The 21726-nt window shown below is 35.6% G+C and overlaps 1 protein-coding gene across 1 annotated transcript in view; it reads left to right on the forward strand.

The window, feature by feature from the left end:
* LOC118848114 (ATP-binding cassette sub-family A member 10-like) overlaps positions 1–21726 on the forward strand; it is a 118251-nt gene that overhangs the window by 57265 nt on the left and 39260 nt on the right. The window contains 6 exon segments of the mRNA XM_036756868.1: positions 542–661; positions 6428–6629; positions 8114–8280; positions 13807–13940; positions 16878–17015; positions 18760–18867. Of these exon segments, the coding sequence (XP_036612763.1) occupies positions 542–661; positions 6428–6629; positions 8114–8280; positions 13807–13940; positions 16878–17015; positions 18760–18867 (869 nt within the window).

The following is a 21726-nucleotide window of genomic DNA, read 5'->3' on the forward strand; positions in this document are numbered from 1 at the left end:
ACTATAAGTAATGAGTAAAAGTTTCAGAAATACAGATTTTTGGTTTCATGCATGGAAAAACTTGCTAATTATGAGAGCACTCCAAAAGTAGGCTGCATAGCCTTAAAAGGTAGTGAGTTCCTTACTCCAAGCAGACTTGAATTGGAGATTGTACCATAAAATGAATTCTTGCTGGTTTGAAGCATGTAACCTCTGAGACCCTTTGCAAGTCTGAGATTCTTCGAAGGTTGCCCTGAACCAATGAGAGAATGTAGGCCAAAAGCAGCAGAAAAAATTAACTGTTGAGATGCTATTAATATTTGGAAGTAATATATTTAAAGGTTTTCTATTTCTTATTAAAGAATCTCTTGTAAAATGCTTTCAATTAGTGTTTTGTATACTTTGAATATATAAAAATATTTTAGATCTAATGCATTATTTGGGGGGAGTTTTTTCTATGCAAAAATATTCATCCAAAATGCCTATTTTTATTGATAAATATATTTACTCCCAGATTCACAAAAGTTTTTATGGTTTTAACATGTTTTTGGCCATTCTTTAGACCTTTACAATGATCTCGATAATTGTACTGACCAAGGCATTATGAATTATGGTGTTTCCATGACAACTCTGACTGAGGTATTCTTGAAACTAGAAGGAAAAACAGCAACTGATGAAGCAGGTAAAAAATGTCACAAGCATTGAAAATTAATAGGGGAACTATCTATCACATGATGTTTGTAAAAGTATATTCAGTTGCCCTGACTTTCAAGGGTTCCAATCCAAGACCCAAAGCTATGTATCTACTTCCCCATGCTTCACCTGGCCACCTTTCCCCTGCCCAATAACATTTTATCTAGCCAATTATAATATTCAGAGAACATATTTATCTGATTCAAACTAAGGCATTAATAGTTAATACTTCCTGGCCATTTTGCAACCATATTGCCTGTCCTCCAGCCATTCACCTCCTACTGGAACCTACACTCTGCCCCTGACAGCTCTGAGAGGCGAGCTTTTGCCTTATCTTGCCCAGTTCCAGGCCTCCATGTCATTTCCTGGCTGTTTTAAAACAATGTCACCTACAATCTAGCCATATTCCTCATCTCCCTCCCACCAGAAAGTAGTCCAAAAAGTGAATTGTACTCAATAAGTGAGCTTTCTCTTTATTTTTGCCTGGAACTAGGCTTCTTGATTTCTTGACCATCTCCAAACTGTCGCTCTGCGTGCTCCCTCCTCATAATCCCCCTTTCACGTATGTCTTCACCCTTTAGAATGAAAGTTTCTTGAGAGCAGGAACTGTATTACTTTCTCACATTTGCATCCCCGATACTTAGTGTAGTGACTGGCACGTGGTAAGTGGTCAAAAAATGCTTAACATTTCTTTATTCATTCAATATCTGTTACTGTGTTTTTCCATAAAGTACTTATATTTTTAATAGTAGACAACATTATAGCCCAAAAGGATGACTCTCATACTGTCATTTTAGTTGTCACTGCCAGGGCAGACCAACAGGGGACCTACTTGGGGATATATGTATATACACATATGTATATATACATATGTATATGTATGTATGTATATGTGTATATATATGTATATAAAATTCTGCATCCTCACTCAGTGCTAACCTATTCAATTTATCATTTGATCATTTAACAGTCAAACCCTATGCTAGGTTATGTGGATGAAAAGACTTAGAAAAACATGGATAGATTTGCATGAAATAATGAAGAGCAAAATGAGCAGAACCAAGACAACATTGTATGTAGTAACACCAATAGTGTTTTAAGAACAGCTTTGAGTGACTAAGTCATTTTGACTATTACAAATACCCAAATTAACTACAAAGGACATATGAAGTCAGACACTATCTGCATCCAGAGAAAGAACTAATTAAAAGTATAGAATGGTATATGCACATATATATATACATATATATATATATATATACATACACATACACATGAGTGTGTGTGTGTGTGTGTACGTGTAATGGTAGCCATCTCTAGGGCAAAGGTGGGGAGGGTGAAAAGGGGGGAAAAGGAAGTTACATGATAACTTTATTATATATTTAAAAGGAATAGCAAGTTATACATAATGGATTTGTAGTTTTATGTACAATCATCTTTTTCTATTCTACTGTTATGGAAATGCTTGTTTTATTTCTTGAGTTTAAAATAAAATGAATAAAATTTTAAAAAAGACAAAGCAGTTCATACTCTAAAGGAGTTTACATCCCATTACAGACCGACATGTATACAGATAAGTAAATTCAAAATATATACAAAGCACCTATAAAGTAACTAGCATTTACATAGGGCTTTAAGGTTTGCAAAGCATTTTATGTATGGTATCTCAGTTGATCCTCATAGCACCCTGTGAGATCGATGCTATTGTCATCCCCATTTTACAGATGAGGAAATCAGGTAGAAATAGTTGTGTCTTGCCCAGGGACACACAAATAGTGTCTGAGGAAATATCTGAACTCTGATCTTTCTGACTCCAAGTCCAATATGCCACCTAGCTGACTAGAATTATACTAACTAGTGTTGTACTAACTGCACCAGTGTTGTACTAACTGTGGGGCTCAAGAAAGACTTCTCATAGGAGACGGTTCATAAACTAAATGTTAAAGGAAACTAAGTATTCTAAGAGATGAAGATGGGGAAGGTATGCATATCAGGCATGGGAAATAGCTTGTGAAAAAAGCATGGAGGCAGGCGTTAGTAAGTCATGTATGAGAAACAGAAAGGAGGGCAGTTTGCTTAGAACGTATAGTGAATGAATGGGACTATTATTCAAGAAGTCTTGAATTAAGACAGGACCCATATTGTGAAATGTGCTAAATACCAAACAGGTTCCTGAAAAGGAAACTGACCTGGCCAGAACTGCCCTTTAGAAATTTCAATTTAACAGCTGTATGGAAGATGGGCTAGAGACTGGGACTGGAGGCAAGAAGACTAATAGGGGGCTTATTGCAATAGTCTAGGTAAGAGATGATAAGGAACTAAATTAAAATGGTGATATGGAAACCAAGAGAAAGGACTGGATGTGACACAAGTTAAGGAAGCAGAACCAAGGCTTGTCAACTAGATATGTAGAGGAAAGGGATGTAAAAAGTCAAGGATAACTCTGGAATTGAATACAGATCACTGAAAGGTTGGTGGTGATCCTGACAGAAATAAGGAGGTTGGGAAGAGGGATGAGTTTTGAGGAAAATATGAGTTCTATTTTGGACATGTTCAGTTTGATATGTCCATGAGAGATCCAGGTAGAAATGTCCAGTAATCAGCTGGTGATGTATGATTGGAGTTTAGGAAAAATACTAGGAATCGTCCACATAGAGGTAATAGTTGAACCCATGGGAGCTGATGAGATCACCAAGATCAAAATTTTAGAGACGGAAAAAAGAGAGTCTAGGACAGAAGCTAAGGTAACCAATAGGAAAGGCCTGGGACATGGGTAATGGCCCAAAAAAGGAATCCAAGGAATGTCCAGTCAAGTCAGAGGAGAAGCAAGAAAGGGTAATTTCATGGTTTTAGAAAAGGAGGAAGAAAGAGTATATAGGATGAAGAGATGGTCAACAGTATAAAATTATTCAGAGAAATCAAGAAAGATGAAAACTGAGAAAAGGACATTGCAGTTAGCAAATAAGAAATCAATGGTGGCCTTGGAAAGAACAGTTTTTCAACTGAGTGTTGAAATAAGAAGTGTTATAAACATTGGAGGTGTGAGTAAGGGGGAAGGCAGTGGAGACAACAAACATACACGACTTTCTTTCTTGATGACTCTTTATTATGCAAGTACTGTGTACTAAGGCATTATGCAAGGAGCCACATAATATACAAAGGTAAATATGAAATGTTCAAGAAACTGATTCTTCTAAGTTAAATACAGACTCTTCCCGATCTTTTGGTGTTGTTCAGTCATTTTCCAGTCCTGTCCAACTCTTTGTGACCTCATTTGGAGTTTTCTTGGCAAAGATACTAGAGTGATTTGCCATTCATTTCTCCAGCTCATTTTATAGATGAGTCAACTGAGGCAAACAGGGTTAAGTGATTTAACCAGGGTCACACAGCTAGTGTCTGAGGCCAGATTCAAACTCAGGAAGATCAATCTTCTGGACTCCAGTCCTAGCGCTCTATCGACGGTGCCACCTAGCTGCCTCCTTCCATTTGTCCTAGAAGCACTCAATTCAAGTATTTATTAAGTATTTAAATTACATGAAGCACCTACCACATGCCAAGCACTATGCCAAACACTGGTGATACAAATAAGAAAAAGAAAGTTTCTGCCCTCAAGTCACTTAAAATCTAATAAAGGAAGTCGACACACAAGTTAGTGGGGCAGGGAATGGGCAGAGTTACTTGGCACAGGGGCATGATGTTCCATGGAATCAAAAGCAAGCAAGAGCTATTGATGAAATGTTGAAAATTACCTGAAAATTCAGATTTCAGTATTCTGTATAGAAATCTGGGTGGCTCAGTGGATAGAGTGTTGGGCTTCAAACCTCACCTCAAACACTTAGCTGTGTGACCCTGGGCAAGTCACTTAACCCTGTTTACCTCTTGTATCAGTAAGGTTATAATAACAAGTTAGATGATAATTGTCAAAATGCCTCTGTGGTTCTGTATCTCAAAGTATACAAGACTCTCCACATAGAAGGTAGAAAAAGTAAACCATTTATTCAGACACCAGAGAACCATATCCCACAAGCCATCAGAGCAGTAAAACATTCCATACATAATATCACAACATGGAGCCTCGCCATCGCAAAACCTCTCTGACCCCCTGCTCAGTCTTCCCCAAAACAAACTCACAGTACAGCTAAGTCAGTCTGTTCAGTTCTAACCATCACGATGGCAGCCATGAGCAGCCATGAGCAGCAATAACTGGTCTCTCTCTCTCTCTCTGTCTCTCTCTCTGTCTCTCTCTCTGTCTCTCTCTCTCTCCCTCTCTCTCTCTCTCTCTCCCTCTCTCTCTCTCTCTCCCTCTCTCTCTCTCTCTCTCTCTCTCTCTCTCTCTCTCTCTCTCTCTCCATTTCCTGTGATATAACTTCTTTTCCCTGTCAGGAAGCTCCTTCCACCATATGTGACTCAGTCTTCCTGTGATATAAGTAGGTGACATGGCCTATTAATGGGTTGGAAAGATCTTCAGATCTAAATTGTTACGATACCTCTGTTTCCTCTAATGCAAAATGAGCTGGAGAAGTAAATGACAAACCTCTCTAATATCTTTGCCAAGAAAACCCCAAATGGGGTCTTGTAGAGTTGGACATGACTGAAAAATGACTGAAGGACATAAAAGAAGGCTTTGGCTGGAGTTTAGTGCACCACTCTTTAGCTCTTCAATCAGAGGGGAGAAGAGGCTGAGGAAGTTGAGAAGGTGTTGAATATAAAAACTAACTCAATCAGCAGGATGATGAGATTTCAGATGATCCCCTTATTCTGGGTGGAGAATGATGGTCCTGGTAAAACTTCTGATAGAAAATTTTCATGAGAGAGTAGTTGCCATGATGCCAGATAGGGAAGGGCCAGTATAGCTTCCATCCCTCACTGGAAGTTTCAGTAATATGAAATTGTCCTTTATTTTAGCAAAACCAGCACTCTGTTCCTCTGCCACTTTCACAGGGTAGGGATAACAACGGAACCTTTAGAATTAGCCACATAATTGAAAAAGTCAGTTCGTTCCAGCATGCTAAAATACTGTCACTTATAACAGTTACCTGGAAGCAGAAAGAGAATATCTGAGTATACTTTCTATGACCAATATTACACAGACAGAAACAAACCAGCCACTTCCCTCAAGATGATTACATTCTGCTAAGGGGATTCAATATCTTCATTTGTAATTTATTGTTTTAGACACTTCAGTACTAACTCTTTATGACCCTATTTGGAGTTTTCTTGGGAAAGAAACTGGAGAAACTCATTTTACAGATGAGAAAATTGAAGCAAAGAGGGTTAAGTGACTTGCCCAGGGTCATACAGCTAAGTAAGTGTTTGAGGCTGGATTTGAACTCAGGTCTTCCTGACTCCAAGGCTGGTGCTCTATTCACTGTGCCACCTAGCTGCCCTTGTAATTCATACCCATATATAATTTGTGAAATAATAAAAATATTTTAAAGGCATTGTAAGCTTTTATGTACATCTCAACTTCTCTACTAGAGTATAAACTCCCTGAAGACAGAGACTGTATTTATCTTTTTTTTTGTTTCTTCCCTACCTAAGTCCATACTTTGAAAATAGTTAAGTATGATTATTGTATTTAATTAAAATAATCATTGTCTTAATTTGTTTCTTTTGTGATTTGAGTTGACACCACAAGTAGAATATCTGAGGACTCTTTTTCAGATATCCCTAAAAAGGAAACTGTTACATTTTGAATCCTATTTTATTTATAAGGAATTTATTTTTTGTTGTCCTTTTCTCAACATACCTGCAGATGTTGGCAGTCCTGGGCGAGAGCAAACAGAAGTCACCAGACATTTTGAAAACTTTGTTGAACCAGATCAAACTTTCCCTTCTCTTCCTGGAGAGAAGATGGAGACTGTCGGTGGCATGGCTCTCTGGAGACAACAAATTTGTGCAATTGGAAGGGTTCGCTTCTTAAAATTAAAGCATGATGGGAAAGCTGTTCTGTCATTGTGAGTATCAGAATCCTTCTGATTTATTTAAGACACAAATATATATTTTTGCTCTCTAAAATTTTTTTTCTCCATTAAGTCCTACTCTGAAGCCTCATCATGGTGACCCTGGATTCTTGAAGTCTATACCAGCTCAGCATAAACTCTAGCAGCTTTTGCCGTGTTTAAAAAGGCTTCAAGTCTGGTCCTGGCAACAGATTATCTCTGCTTTCTGAGGATCAGCTAGCAAAGCACAGATATGCTCCTCAGCAGTAGGCTAGTTGAATGGTGACCAATACTTCTGCCATGAAAAAAAGAAAAAAATGTCTCAGTCCTATAGAGCTCCCTCTCTCTTCTGTGGTGACAGTCGCAAAATGGTAGGAAAGGAGATAGTTGGTGCCAAAAATCACAATCTTTAGACTACTTACAAACCCGAATTTAGCTGTTCTTGGTACCAACAATTATGAAATCCTTGTCCAGAGACCAATTAATAAACATACCACCAGAAGAACTAAGTTGCATAATCTTGATATCTCTCTATAAACAAAAACAGAAGACAGGAAGAAGTTTCAATTAAAGGAAAAGTGGCTCAAAGGTTCTCCTTTGTAAAGAAACAAATAAAGGAGCTGAAGGATTTGGTTTTATTGAGTTTAATGGCAACAAGGAACAACATGCCGTGGGACATGATCATCCCGTATTGTAGTACTAATGATAATCAATTGCTCCCCAATGTGTTATTATGAAAATAATTACAGCTTATATGTGCCAATTTTTTTCCAGAAGATCAAGAAGTTCAGAAATTGTAAGAATGATAAATCAAGAAATGATAAGGCCCAATTCAAGGTCCAATCTGAGGATTTCCTTAGTCATGATGAAGTCCTTTCCAAATGTGTCTGTTTACAAACGACACTATGTTGGTTGTAACTAACCCAAGACCATTTTGGGGTATTCTAAATGAATATATGTCCCCTGCCCCTAAGATTCTTTTAATTCCTAATTTCTCCCGCATCTCTACATTTGACATATATCTGGAAGCAAAAAAGTGTTTCAATTCATATGTATTATGATTTCAAGTAGGCTTTTATACTCTCAATTAATTTGGCACCCACTGTGTGTAAATAACTTCAAATTAGTCCAAAGATTTTTTGTCATTCCTATCATTATTTTCTTTGGATAATGTTAATTGTGCGTGCATGTGTGTGTGCGTGTGTGTGTGTGTGTGTGTGTGTCCCCATGACCAAATTTTGACTTAGCTCGATATCCTTAAAGTACTAAATTATTTGAGTGAGTCTAAGTTATGCAGATAAATAATCTGTGTTATTCAGATAAAATCCCAAGCCTGCCTTGTGGACAGACTGTTAAAACACTTTGTCAAGCATTTAATAATTCTTTGGAGAAATGTGCTGTAGTATTCAGGCATAGACTGCCCTTGACACATTTTTTTTCTTTACAGGGACAAAGCAAAACTGAATTTATACTCATGTGTGATGTTTTCTTCTTTCTAGATTTTTGTTATTGGCGGTTACTTTGATACCCATTGTTCTTGAGAATATACTGATTCAAACATTTTATCATCCTGTTCCTTGGAGATTTTCTCCTCAAATGTATTTCCTCTCTCCTGGACAGCAACCACAAAGTCCTCTCAGCAGCCTGTTAATTATCAACAACACAGGTGAAGAACTTACATTAACATTTTAAGTGAATCATTTTTAGTTTTAGAAACATTTTTTCCAATTCCCCAGTATTCCAGTAGATTTATTATCTAATCTAATGGTGTCTAAATGCTGTTAATTACATGCCATTTCAATCAAATGCATGTAGTTATACACACTTAAAAATTCCTATACCCCCAGGGTATGGAAATAGGACATTTGATTTCACTGGCATCAGGAACTCCTGATGAGAAAATTTCCTCTACTCATGAAAGTGTGCACCTTTTCTTTGATTTGTAACCTCAGAGCACCAAGAAGTTAAGTAATTCATCCAAGATCATAAAGTCAGTATATGTCAGAGGTGAGACTTGACCCCAAATCTCTCTGTCTTGGAAGCCATCTCTCTATCTACTACACCATGGTGTTTCCCCTATAGTTACATTTAATTGAGAAAGCTTTTTATACTGTTAATATACAAAATTTAAAAATTAACATGATTTATTTCACCTTCATGTCATACTGTTCCCCCTCTTTTGTGCTTTAGAATATACATAAAATATTAGTATAACACTAAATTTGTGAAATATAGATAAAGTCTGTATATGTGACCCTGGGCAAGTCACTCTGTCTGCCTCAGTTTCCTCATCTGTAAAATGAGAATAATAATAGCACCTACATACCTGGGTTGTTGTGAGGACTAAATGAGATGGTAATTGTCAAGTGCTTGGCACAGGGTCAGGCACACAGTAGGCTCTATATAAATGTTATTATTATTATTATGTACCCATATACTACTGTACTAACATGCCAATATATTTGTGCAAATTAAAAATTAATACTACTTTATTCATATATTAATTATATACACTTATTTGAACTATACACATACACTGTTATACAAATACCTGCGTTATAAATACCCAAAACATAAATTAAATAGGATAAAAATGGGAACTAAATAATATTTTGATTTTAAAATTTTTATTAGTGGTATAAAAGTCTTGATCAATGATTAGTGAAATAAGGTGATATGTAGTGATAGTGTTATTGAATATGCTTTATTCTTTTTTAATCGTAGGTTAACACTTTGTGATATAGCCAGTGAAAGGTCTAGCTCTAACTTCAATTCATTTCTTCACCTGGTTTGTCATCCATCCCTGAACTATTGCTTTAACCTCCTAATTGGACTCCTAGCCTTGTGTCTTCCCCGTCCAATCTCTCTTCACCATAGTCGCTAATGTAATTTTCCAAAGAGTGCAGATTTGATCATGTTACTCCCTATCCATCTCAACTCGATAAACTCCAATGGCTCTTTGTAATAGAAAAAAAAATCTAGGGCCCAATATAAACTCTTCTGTTACTTGCTGTTCCATACATATGACACTTCATTTTCTGATTCTGTGCTTGTCCACTGGTTGAATGCAAGGCCTAGGATGGTCTCCCTCCTGCCATCTCCCTTTATAAATACTGGCTTCTTTTAAAACTCAGCTCAAGCATCATCTCCTCCAGGAGGTCTTTCTCAATTCCCACAGCTTCTTTTTTAAGCTATCTTCCATTTAACCCATATTTATCTTGTTTATACTGGTTTATGTATACATGTGCCTCTTTTAGAATGCACACTCCTTCAAAGCAAGAATTGTTTTTACTTTTTCATTTTATACCTACTGCTCAGCATAGTTCAGGGCACATAGGGAGTGTTTGTCAATCAATTTGGTTGTCATCACTAAAAAAGTCACCTTACAAAGAGACTTAAGTCCAAATGGAAGATATACACTGCTGAGTTGAACTTATTAATCATAATACTCATATCCCAATCTCATTCACCAAATATTCAAAAGCTAAATTGACATTTAGCTTGCAATTTTTTAATCTTCCCTGATATCAATCATTTGTTTTTGTGAACTATCCACAATAGTAGTAGAAGTAGTAGTAGTAGGAATAGTAGTACTAGTAGAAGTACTAGTAGTAATAGTAGTAGTAGAAGAAGTAGTAGTAGTAGAAGTAGTAGTAGCAATAGAAGTAGTAGAAGTAATAGTAGTAGTAGTAGTAATAGTAGTAGTAAAAGTAGTAGTAATAGTAGTAGTAGAAGTAGTAGTAGTAGAAGTAGTAGTAGTAGAAGTAGTAGTAGTAGTAGTAGTAATGGAAGTAGTAGTAGTAATAGTAGTAGTAGAAGTAGTGGTAATAGCAGTAGTAGAAGAAGTAGTAGTAGTAGAAGTAGCAGTAGCAATAGAAGTAGTAGTAGTAATGGTAGTAGTAGAAGTAGTAGTAATAGTAGTAGTAGAAGTAGTAGTAACAGTAGTAGTAGTAGAAGTAGCGGTAGTAGTAGTAATGGAAGTAGTAGTAGTAATAGTAGTAGAAGAAGTAGTAGTAATAGTAGTAGTAGTAGCAGCTGCAGGAGCAGAAATAGAACAAATTGTACTGGTGGTAATAGTAGTGGTAGTAGTACTAATAGTTATCATTTATATAGTACAGTAAAGCTTGCAAAGCACTTTTTATGTGTTATCTGATGTGAACTCAGAATAACAATCCTATGAGGTAGGTGTTATTATTACCCTCATTTTCCAGATGAGGAAACCAAGGCTTATAGAGGTTATGTGATTTGCCCAGGGTCACACCAAGTGACCCTGTAAGTATGAGGCAGGATTTGAATTCGGGTATTTCTGGCTCCAAGTCCAGCATTCTATCCATTGTGCCACCTAACTGTTATATACACATACATAATACACATACATATATGTTATATATTTAACAACAGGTTCAAAACCCACATAACCTTTTCATACAGAACATTTTTAAAACAAGTTTGAGAATTTAGTTTCCAAATGTTAATGAACAGGTACGAAAGTTTCTGTAGGAGACACAAAATACTTTGGCCTTAAAAACTGGGTTTTTAAATGTCTCACTAAACATAACTTCCTGCTATCATTTGCTATTATCTCAAGGTACAATGTACACTGGAGGGAGCGGTTCATTATTAGTGATAGAGATGTCAATCCATTTTTCAACTAATCTTGATGATTTCAATTTTTTTTGGTCAAATCACTGTATTTATCTCGTAATGTGACTGGCAAAGAGCTCATACTGGGAGTGGGAGAAATGCCAGTCCTACTATCTTCTTGTTTGCTTATACTCCCACAATTAGCATTATCTTTGACCCATAGTTTCTTTGCAGGAAACTTTCGAAGTCTCTCATTGACTTTGTGAGAATTAGTTTATTTAACATTAGACAATAAAATCTATGAAGCCATTTCACTGTGCAGACATAAATGTAAATATTTCATGATACATTGCAAATGAATAAATGAGATAATCATTGTCAACATATCCATGTAGACACATGACCAACCATCTTACATTCAGATTTAGTAAGTGTACTGGTGTTAACCTGCATACCAAACATCTATAAACCTTAATATCTCTTTCTAAAATTTTATTGATTTTTATATCACCTACATTTCCCATATATCCCACACCTCCTCCCTTCCCAGAGAGTTATCCTTTATAATAAAGAATAAAAAAGAGAGAAAAAAGTTCATAAAAACCAGCCAAACATAAAAAAGTTCTAACATTATATGCAGTATTCCAGAACCATAGTCTACCACCGCAAAGAAGTGATTTATCATATCTGCTTTGGGGCCAAGCTTGGTCGTTATAATTCCACAACGTTCAATTTTGATTCTTTTATTGTGGTTGTTTTTCTTTCCATTGGCCTTGTTGTTATTGTTTGCATTGTATATGGTATGTGTTTTTTTCCTGGTTCTGCTTACTTCATTTTGAATCAGATCACGTCGCCTTGTGCTTTTCTGTATTCATCATTTCTGTTTTCACTGACTGTCCCCCATGCCTGGAATGTCCTCCCTCCTCATTCCCACCTCCTGACATCCCTGGCTTCTTTCAAGTTCCAAAATAAAATCCCATCTTCTCCAAGAAGCTTTTCCCAATCTCCCTTAATTTCACTGCCTTGACTTCTATTGATTTCCAATTTGTTCTATAAATAATTTGTTTGTATATAGCATTTGCATATTGTCTCCCCCTTTAGACTGTGAGCTTCTTGAAAACAGGGACCGTCTTTTGCATTTTTTTTGTATCTGCAGTGCTTAGCACAGGGCCTGACACATAGTAGGTGTTTAACAAATGTTTATTAACAGCACGGAAATATGACATGACGTTCATATGCTACAATTTATTTAGTTATTTCCCATTTGGTGGACATCCACTTTGCTCCTAGTCATAAAGTCTAATTTCTTCCTATTTTAAATTTTAAAAAATAAATATATGAAGTCTAATATTTTCTTCCCATGCCCATGTGGATTATCTTATACAGGGAATCTACTCTGGACACCACTTACCTAATTTACATGAGTTTTCCCTCCTATAATGCAGATCATAAACCATACATGATTGTCCACGTTGCTTGATTCTCATCCATGTCTCTACAAATTTGCTATCATGGGCCCAACATGCTATGGCTTTCCTAAAATTCTCAAATGGAATAATTGGGCCCCTGAGAGCCTATCAATGGTCCCTAGAAAACAAGCCGTAACCTTTGTCAGAAACCTAAAAAGCACCTTGTTGGAGGAGGGTATAAGGAATGATGTCTCTGTGGTGATTTCTGAGAGGATATGTCCCAAGCAGAGGATGACAAGGATTAAAAGGATTAATTAATTAATTAAAAGGATTACAAAGGATTAAAGTGTTCAACAAAGCTTCCACAGAACAGAACATATGTTAAATGATCTCATATTATAAAAATAAATGGAAAAGATAATTTTGACAGATACTAAATGCTGAAATTGCAAGTTGGGAAGAAAGAGCAGATAGGTAGACAACTGAAAGTTTGAGTTTCACTACTAGAAAAGTGAGTGGATCACAAGGGTTTTTTAATATATAATTTTAATTCCATGAATTACTTGGATAGAAAATCTCTTTTAAAAATAATAATATATAATGATCTAAGAAAATTCCAAAAGACTCATGATGTCAAAAGACATATGCTGAAAAAGAACTATAGAGTCTGAATGAAGATCAAAGCATACTATTTTAACGTTTTTGTTTTTTCTTTCTCATGGATTTTCCCTTTTATTCTGCTTCTTCTTTCACAACATGACTAATGTGGAAATATGTTTAACATGACTATATATGTATAACCTATATCATATTGCTTGCTGTCTTGGGGAGGGAGGAAGGGAAGAAGGGAGAAAAATTTGGAACTTAAAATTTATAAAAAAAGGAAGTTGAAAACTATCTTTACATGTAGTTGGAAAAAATAAAATACTATTAAGCAGAAAAAAATCATAATAAAGAAGCCTGCAATGTTGATAATAAATTATTTTTCATGTCACCAAAACTTGAATTAAAAAAATTGCCTGATTCAAGAAACCTACCTCATGCCATTTTAGCCAAATCTTTTTGCAGATTTGCACTGTCGTTTTTGCTATCATAAATATAAATGGAACGTAATACAATATAGGATGTCTAAATTTGAGAGTTTAAAAAACCCAACACTTTAATGATTTCTTGGTGTCTTCTTCTTAAATGTTTATTAGGATCAAACATTGAAGATTTTATAAATTCTCTGAAGCACCAGAATATAGCTTCGGAAGTAGATGACTTTGAAAAAAGAAATGGAACATCTGACCTTGCCTACAATGGAGCTATAATCGTATCAGGCAAAAAGGAGGTAGGTTGGTCTCTATTCCCAGCTTTTTACCAAAGTGTTGTTTATATTATTCTGTCTAATAAGATAGAGAAAATGTTATTCTCACTAGTTTACTTGTGCTTGTAGTTAGAAAGATCTACTATCTTGTTTTGGAGTCAATTATAAAATTCTTCACAATCTGGACTCTGCGGACAAATATATCAAATTTCCCCTAAATTAAATACTTTTTAAAATTTTATGGGAAAACTTCATTATCCAAACTCCTAACAAAATGAAAGATGATGCTCTTATAGTTTTGGTATTAGTGTTATATATGAACATGAAAGTCAATCAACAAGCATTTACTAATGAGGCAGATAGTTGACAGACTTAGAGTCAGGAAGATTTGACTGAGTTCAAAACTTACCTCAAACACTTATTAGCTATATGACCCTGAGCAAGTCATTTAATCACTGCCTGCCTCAGTTTCTTAATCTGTAAAATAAGGATAATAATAGTAGCTGTCTCCCAGGGTTGTTGTGAGACTCAAATGAGACAATATTTGCAAAATGCTTTGCAGACATCAAAGTGCTACATAAATTCCTTGCTGTTCAGTCCTTTCAGTCATGTATGACTCTTTATGACATCATTTAGGGGTTTTCTGTGAAAGATATTTCAGTGGTTTGCTATTTCCTTCTCCGGCTCATTTTACAGATGAGGAAACTGAGGCAAATAGGGTTAAGTGACTTTTCCAAGGTCACATAGCTACTAAATATCTGAGGCCATATTTAAACTCAGGTCTTTCTGACTCTAGACACAGTCCCAGAACCCATCCACTGCTCCACCTGGAGATCTATAAATATGTACTATTATCATTAAGCATTACTGTGTGCCAGGTATTGTGCTAAATGCTAGTGATTAAAAATAATCCCTGCCCTCATTCTAATGAGATGAAATCATGAATGACAATAAAATGTAATGTAAGGAGGGCTAGGAAGAAATGGATTCAAATCCTGCCTCTGACACTTTTTAATTACGTAGATACAAAAGTAAACCTAAGTCTCATGGAACTCTCTGAGACTTACCCACTGTCGTAGACAGTTTGTGATCCACCTTAATTGAGAGAGAGAGATTCCATAATAGCAAGATTATAAATCCTTGACATCTGAAAATCATAGCATTCATTAGAAAACTTCAAAATTCACTTTTGATATACGATGTGAATAAATGCCTCTACATTGTCTAATGTAAATCATGGGACAGTCTGTGTAATAAACCACACGCTCCATTTTTAATGGTTAAACTCTTTCTCCTTGAATAAAAAAGAAATATCCATGAGGGAAAATACTAGAACACTACAAAATATGTATTTCTTTTGGCTAAATTCCAAAACTCCTTTTGTGAAAATTAATCACCTCCCAAGATCAACTCATAATAATGGCGAATAAATAAAATACTATGTATGAGACAGAGCTGGGCTGTGTCTCTCTTTTGGATTACATACAGGATATTGCTTCTGATCATTGCCTTACTTAGTCCACCTTCCCTTTTTTCATCACTTTCACCTCCTCCCTTTCTCCTATTCCCTTCCCTTCCTATTTCTTCGTGGGGTAAAATAGATTTCCATGCCAAGCTATGTGTGTGTATATGTGTATGGATATAGATATATTCTTTTCTCTTTGAATCAGTTCTGATGAGAGTGAGGTATAAGAATTACCTGCTGCTCCCTCAACCCCCCCCCCAATCTTTTTGAGTAAAACTAGATTAAAACCATGATTTCTCAAAAATGAAAAATACGTAATAGTAAGATAAATCAAGTTTACACTAGGAGAGGCATTACTTCTGACTTAATAGAACTTAAGAACCTTATTCTCACTCAATTTTCAAAAACTAATTTTCTAAAATGGGTTGACACACTACAATCCAAAGATCAATTCAACCCACTATCTATTTTTGTACTGGTTTATAAGATAAAAATGGTTTTCATATTTTTAATTATATGAGCCTATTTTAAAAATGAGAAAAAAAAAACATTTTGAACTCACTGCCCAGATTTGGCCTGCTAAGTAGAGTTCGCTCAACTCTGGCTTAGAACATCCTATCAATATTTTTAAAATGTGATATATGTAAATTAGATCTCTCAAGAGCCAAAATGATTTATATTTTATAGCTTCCCATAGAAAGTCTCTAATTATAGAACACTTCAAACCAAATGTCCATTCTAACAGGAAAAGAAAAGTCAAATTATGTATTCAAGCTATTTCCATACCTACCACTATAATTTGTTCTCAAGGAAAATGACAATATCACAGTATCATTGAAATTAATGAAATTTTATCATGAGAGGAGATATTTATGATTTGTTGACACAAAAAAATGAGAACTTTGTGTTTACTCTTCAACCCCATGGGCTTATTTTGCTGATTATGTTGTATTTAAGGTCAAAATGTTTAAACCTCTAAACAAGAAAATAAGAGATAATTATTCATGAGAATTTGTTACCAAAAAATCTTACCTTGAAAATAAAGGAATTGGCAAATATTGATTTACTTTTTCATTTTCTACCCAGAAAAAATAAAACTATTTTCTATCCTTTGGAAATTGGGATAAAAGGTGGTATTATCTCATTTTGAGGCCCAATTTTGCTTTCTTTTGAATCTTAGGTTCATTTTTCATGAGAAAAACTTCAGTTCTGTTGTTTTCTAGGAGACGTTGACACTAAAGTCCATTTAAGTGACAAATATATACAGCCACAGCCAAAATTCAGTTAAATGGCTAGTAGCAATATTGACTCTTTATTCCAAAATTCTGATTTCTTGCATTTACTAGATAAAAATCACAAAATGTGGCAAATGCTAAAATTAGACATACCTTACAGTTTAGACCTTATTCTTAATAATTTAAGCACTTTTTCATATTTTACATTTGAACACATATTGACTTCTTGATGACTGAGCTCACACTTGTTTTGTTTTTAAGGATTATAGGTTTTCTCTTGTATGTAACACCAAGAGACTGAACTGCTTTCCTGTCCTCATGAATATTGTTAGTAATGGACTACTTATAATGTTGAACTCCTCCAAGCAAATTTACACTGAGAAAAGTATATTTCCTTTTGTAAGTATGACAATATCTCAATTATCATTAAGTTAGTGAATGAATACTTTGAGTGAGTAAGTTTCCCAGAAAACTGAACCATGCCACTTTTTATGCCAAAATCATTTTTATTATTTTTATTAATGGAAAGTTTTCTGAAAGATGTTTTACTTTTCTACCTCATTAAATAAAGCATACTGAATATGTTATATGAAATCTTCTATTAATGACTTATAATATATATTCTTCACTGAAGAATTTTAACCCTAGAGACCACATAGAGACCATCTGGTCTTGCCTCAATTCACAAGTAAGAAACTGACGTTCACTGACTAAGAACCCTAAGAGCAGATGATTTATAAGTAGAAAGAACTTCAGAGATCATCTAGTTTATTCATCTCATTTTACTTTAAGGGAACTGAGGCACAGAGATCTTTAATGAGTTGCTTAAATTCACAAACAATCCAATGTCACAGAATCACAGAATTTTTGAGGTGGAAGCAATCTCAGAGGTTATGCAATCCAACAGTTACCTGAACAGGAATCTCCCCCAAAACATAATCAACAAGTTATTTTACCTTTGCTTCTCCACTGGATCCAGAGTTAGAAGGAACCTCAGAAGCTATCACAAATAATGAAAGTAAAACTCAGGGAAGTTAAATGATTTGTCCAAGATCACACAGAGTTTAAGCATCAGAGATGATATTAGAACCCATGTTTTCTGACTCCAGAGATGGTACTCTTTCCCCTGAAACATGTTGCTTGCAATTGTATTTTCCACTACATCATTTATCTTCTCAAAGAAATAGGACGACTTGGAGTTGTGGGAACTCGGTTCAAATCTCAGCTCTGCCATTTGTTACTGCATAAGGCTGGGCAAATGACTTAACCTTGATAAACCTCGGTTTCCTTAACTGTAAAATGAGGGGATGGGAATTCTTGTCATTTTCAGTCATGTATAACTCTTCATAACCTTATCCGGGATTTCCTTGGCGAAGATACTGGAGTGGTTTGCCATTCCCTTCTCCAGCTCATTTTACAGATGAAGAAACTGAGGCAAACAGGGTTAAGTAACTTGGCCAGGGTCACAAAGCAAGTGTCTGAGGCAAGATTTGAACTAATGCCTAAGGTCTCTTCCAGCTTTAGGTGTAACCTCCTGATCTCATTCCTATGCTCCCACTAATCCAGAATATTTCAATACTCTAAGAATCAGTTGTTGAGCACCGGGTTTGGAGTCAGGAAGACTCATCTTTGTGAGTTCAAATCTGGCTTCAGACACTTACTAGTTGTGTGATCACTTCACCCTGCTTGCCTCAGTTTCTTCATCTGTAAAATGACCTGGAGAAGGAAATGGCAAGCCACTCCAGTATCTTTGCCAAGAAAACCCCAAATGAGGTCACAGTCAGACACAACTGAAACAGCATGTGTGGTGTGTAGTGGTTATGCTCTCTAATAACCCAGATTATAACCTCCCTGTAACTAGTAACAAGTCTTAAAAAGGAGCTATGCCTGAAAAGTTTATCACCTTTCAGGCAACCTATTAGTGAATCTCTTTGAAACTAGGTCCAAACAATGTGTGACCCTACATGCAAAGACTTTCCAGCTTAGTTGGACCTGCCAGAGCTTGAAAGATGAAAGATCCCATTAACACTTTTAGCTTCAGTACTTCACAAACTGCAGAAACTTTGCATTATCTCTGTTCATAATTTTCTATTTTACTTTTTATACTGCTTTGGCTGACAGCATTTACTCTTTTTTCTTTCAGGAAGTTGAGCCCATCTCAATGAGTAATGCAGAGGCACATGTATTCTTGATATTGGCAACAACCAGTCTTTCTCCTTATTTTGCAATGAACAGCATCATTGATTACAAAGTAAGAAAAAGTCACTGAAATTAATTTACTTTAGTAATTGAAGGTGGAATATATATATATACATATATATATATACATATATACAGATATATACAGATATATGATTTCCCCTTGAATAGTGTTTAAATGTTTCCATCAATATCATTTAATTAGGTTCCTATGTATATTTCTTCCCTAGTAGGTGCTTAATATTGCTTGAAACAAGTGAGAGAGTTCGTTGTGCATCATGTTGTTTTGATGCAGAAGAGAGATGCAAAGTAATTAATCATGATAGATATCAGTCTGGAGGGAGATGACAGCCAGACAGGTACCAAAGTAATACATATATTAACAGACAACTTCTAAGTGAACAAATTCACTAATGAGAAGGCCAAGGAGTGGAAAAACTTAGTAGGATAAAGGAAAAAAAAATTCCTACCTTAAGCACGATCCAAAAAAATCAGATAATCCTTCAAGTAAATGCATTATTATTGACAGGACAATGTCAAAAACTGATAAAGATGAAGAGATGCTAATGAAAAAATTGGCATGAATTGGGAAAAAATACTGAGCTTAGTCAACTATTGTCATTAAAAAGACTCTGGCACTATTCAGTATCACAAAGGAGCAACCTCAGAAGGTAGGAAACACAGGCATTATTATTTACACTTTATACGTTAGGAGATGGTTTGCCCCAGGTCACATAGCTAGCTAGTGCCAAACTGGCATTCAAACCCAGAGTCTGGACTCTAGGTCCACTGCTCTTTCCACTACACTGTTTTCAAAGCCCAAAAATTTTATTGAAGAATTAAATCAGATATGACGAAATTTACGGAAACTTAACTGGAGTCATAAATACAAAGATGGATGAATTCTCCTCATTTTTAAGTCTTAAGGACCAGAGACACAGTTGAGTTTATAGATATCTATACATAAAACACATTCACAAAGATATGAAAAATATGAAACATACTTAAAGGGAATATCTTTTCTTTATCTACATTTTTTGTTGTTTACCTGAAATAAATTTGGTTGAATTTTGTCAGTTTAGAAAATTTAATTATTTCAGTTTTGATAAGAACAATAATATATTCAAACTATATATACATATATAATTATGTGTGGTTTTTAAAAATTCATATCACTGATTTTATGAGTTCATGAATTATATATTTTATTTTCAGTTGTATATGACTCTTCATGACCCCATTTGGGATTTTCTTGGCAAAGATACAGAAGTTGTTTGTATTTCCTTCTCCAATTCATTTTACAGATGAGGAAACTGAGGCAGACAGGGTTATGACTTGCCCAGTATCATGCAGCTAATAAGTATCGGAGGTCAGATTTGAGGTCTTCCTCACTTCAGGGACAGTGTTCTATCCACCTATTGGTTCAAGAATTCTCTCCAGTGATATATATTACAACTTATGCCAGCCCATTTGATGTGACTCTTGTCCAAATCTTCCCCAAAGCTTACCATAAGGAGTCCACCCAACTTGCTAATGGTCTTCCTTACTTTCTCCTGACATTGCTTGTATACCAGTGGAGCACTCTGGCTGTCCTCTTGTCATCCATTCTTGCCACGTGATCACCCCAGATTCTCTACCATACATTTGCTTGGTGATGTTTTTTACTTGCATTCTTCAGAGTTCTTCCTTATTTATACATTGCAACCAACTCAGATTTAACATTGACCACCCTATTACCTTTTGTGTCATAATTATTTTTAGTTCCTCAAAGGTAGTTGTGTTTGATGTCTTGTTGCTATACGGCAACACTAAGAGAATACTAGGATTGAAAAGGCAAGCCTTTGCTCTCATGGGCAGCTTGGGGTCAGTAAAAGAAACCAACACTCACAACTGACCCATATGCCTACCATCTTATGTACATATAATATGAGTGCTGTCTGTTCATGTTCTTCTTAGCTTTCACTGACAGCAGTATTTCATTTTTAGTTTTAGAACCTGGGATGGTCCAAGTCACACAAGCAGGGAATGACATACATCTGAAGTCAGAAGCACCTGGTTTTGAATCCTAGTTCTGCCATTCTCCCCTTGTATGAGTTAGGGTAAAGCCATTTAACCATTTTAGGTCTCAGTTTTCTATTTAAAAAAGGAAGGGGGACTACATGACTTCTGAGGTCCTTTTTGGCTTTTAATCCTAACACTATTTACCATACCATACAATTCTTTTTAATTCACTCTTTGTCACTTGCTTCCATGGTTCAAGATTTTTAAAAATCTTAGTCGGGCAATGAATAAACCATCGATGTACATTAATCTCTTTAAACAACTCTCCTCCATAGGAATAGCTTACATTTGTATCATCAAGATTTCATTCTTAAAAACTTTTTATCCCTTTAAAGACAACTTTGCTTGCAAAATTTTAAGTCTCAAGATTCTCCCTGTGCTTTCTCTGAGTCCTTTGAAATATGCTCTTCTAAAATCTAAGATTTACATCAAACTACCTCAGCTTACCCTTTATCTTAATTAGTTTAAAGGTAGAGTGGTCAGTTTCCACAAGATTTTCATGATTTTAACTTCAACAACCAATTGCTCCTTTTTGGAAATTGTCAGGGGCATAGTATCATAGATTTAGAACTGAAAGGGACTTGATAGGCCATTGAGTCTAATCTCCTCATTTTGTAAAGGAAACTGAGGCATATAGAGGTTAAGTGACTTGCTCAGGGTCATACATCTGGTTTGGATTGGATTTCGAACTTAAGTTTGATTAATCCCAGGCTGCCAGGTGGCACCACAGTGGATAGAGTATCAGGCTTGGGGTCAAGAATACTCAATCCAGAGTTCAAATCTGGCTTCAGACACTTACTAGTTGTATGACCGTGAGCAAATCACTTAACCCTGTTTGCCTCAGTTTCCT

The sequence above is a fragment of the Trichosurus vulpecula genome, chromosome 4 (genome assembly GCF_011100635.1).
Source record: "Trichosurus vulpecula isolate mTriVul1 chromosome 4, mTriVul1.pri, whole genome shotgun sequence".
Classification (NCBI taxonomy): Eukaryota; Metazoa; Chordata; class Mammalia; order Diprotodontia; family Phalangeridae; genus Trichosurus; species Trichosurus vulpecula.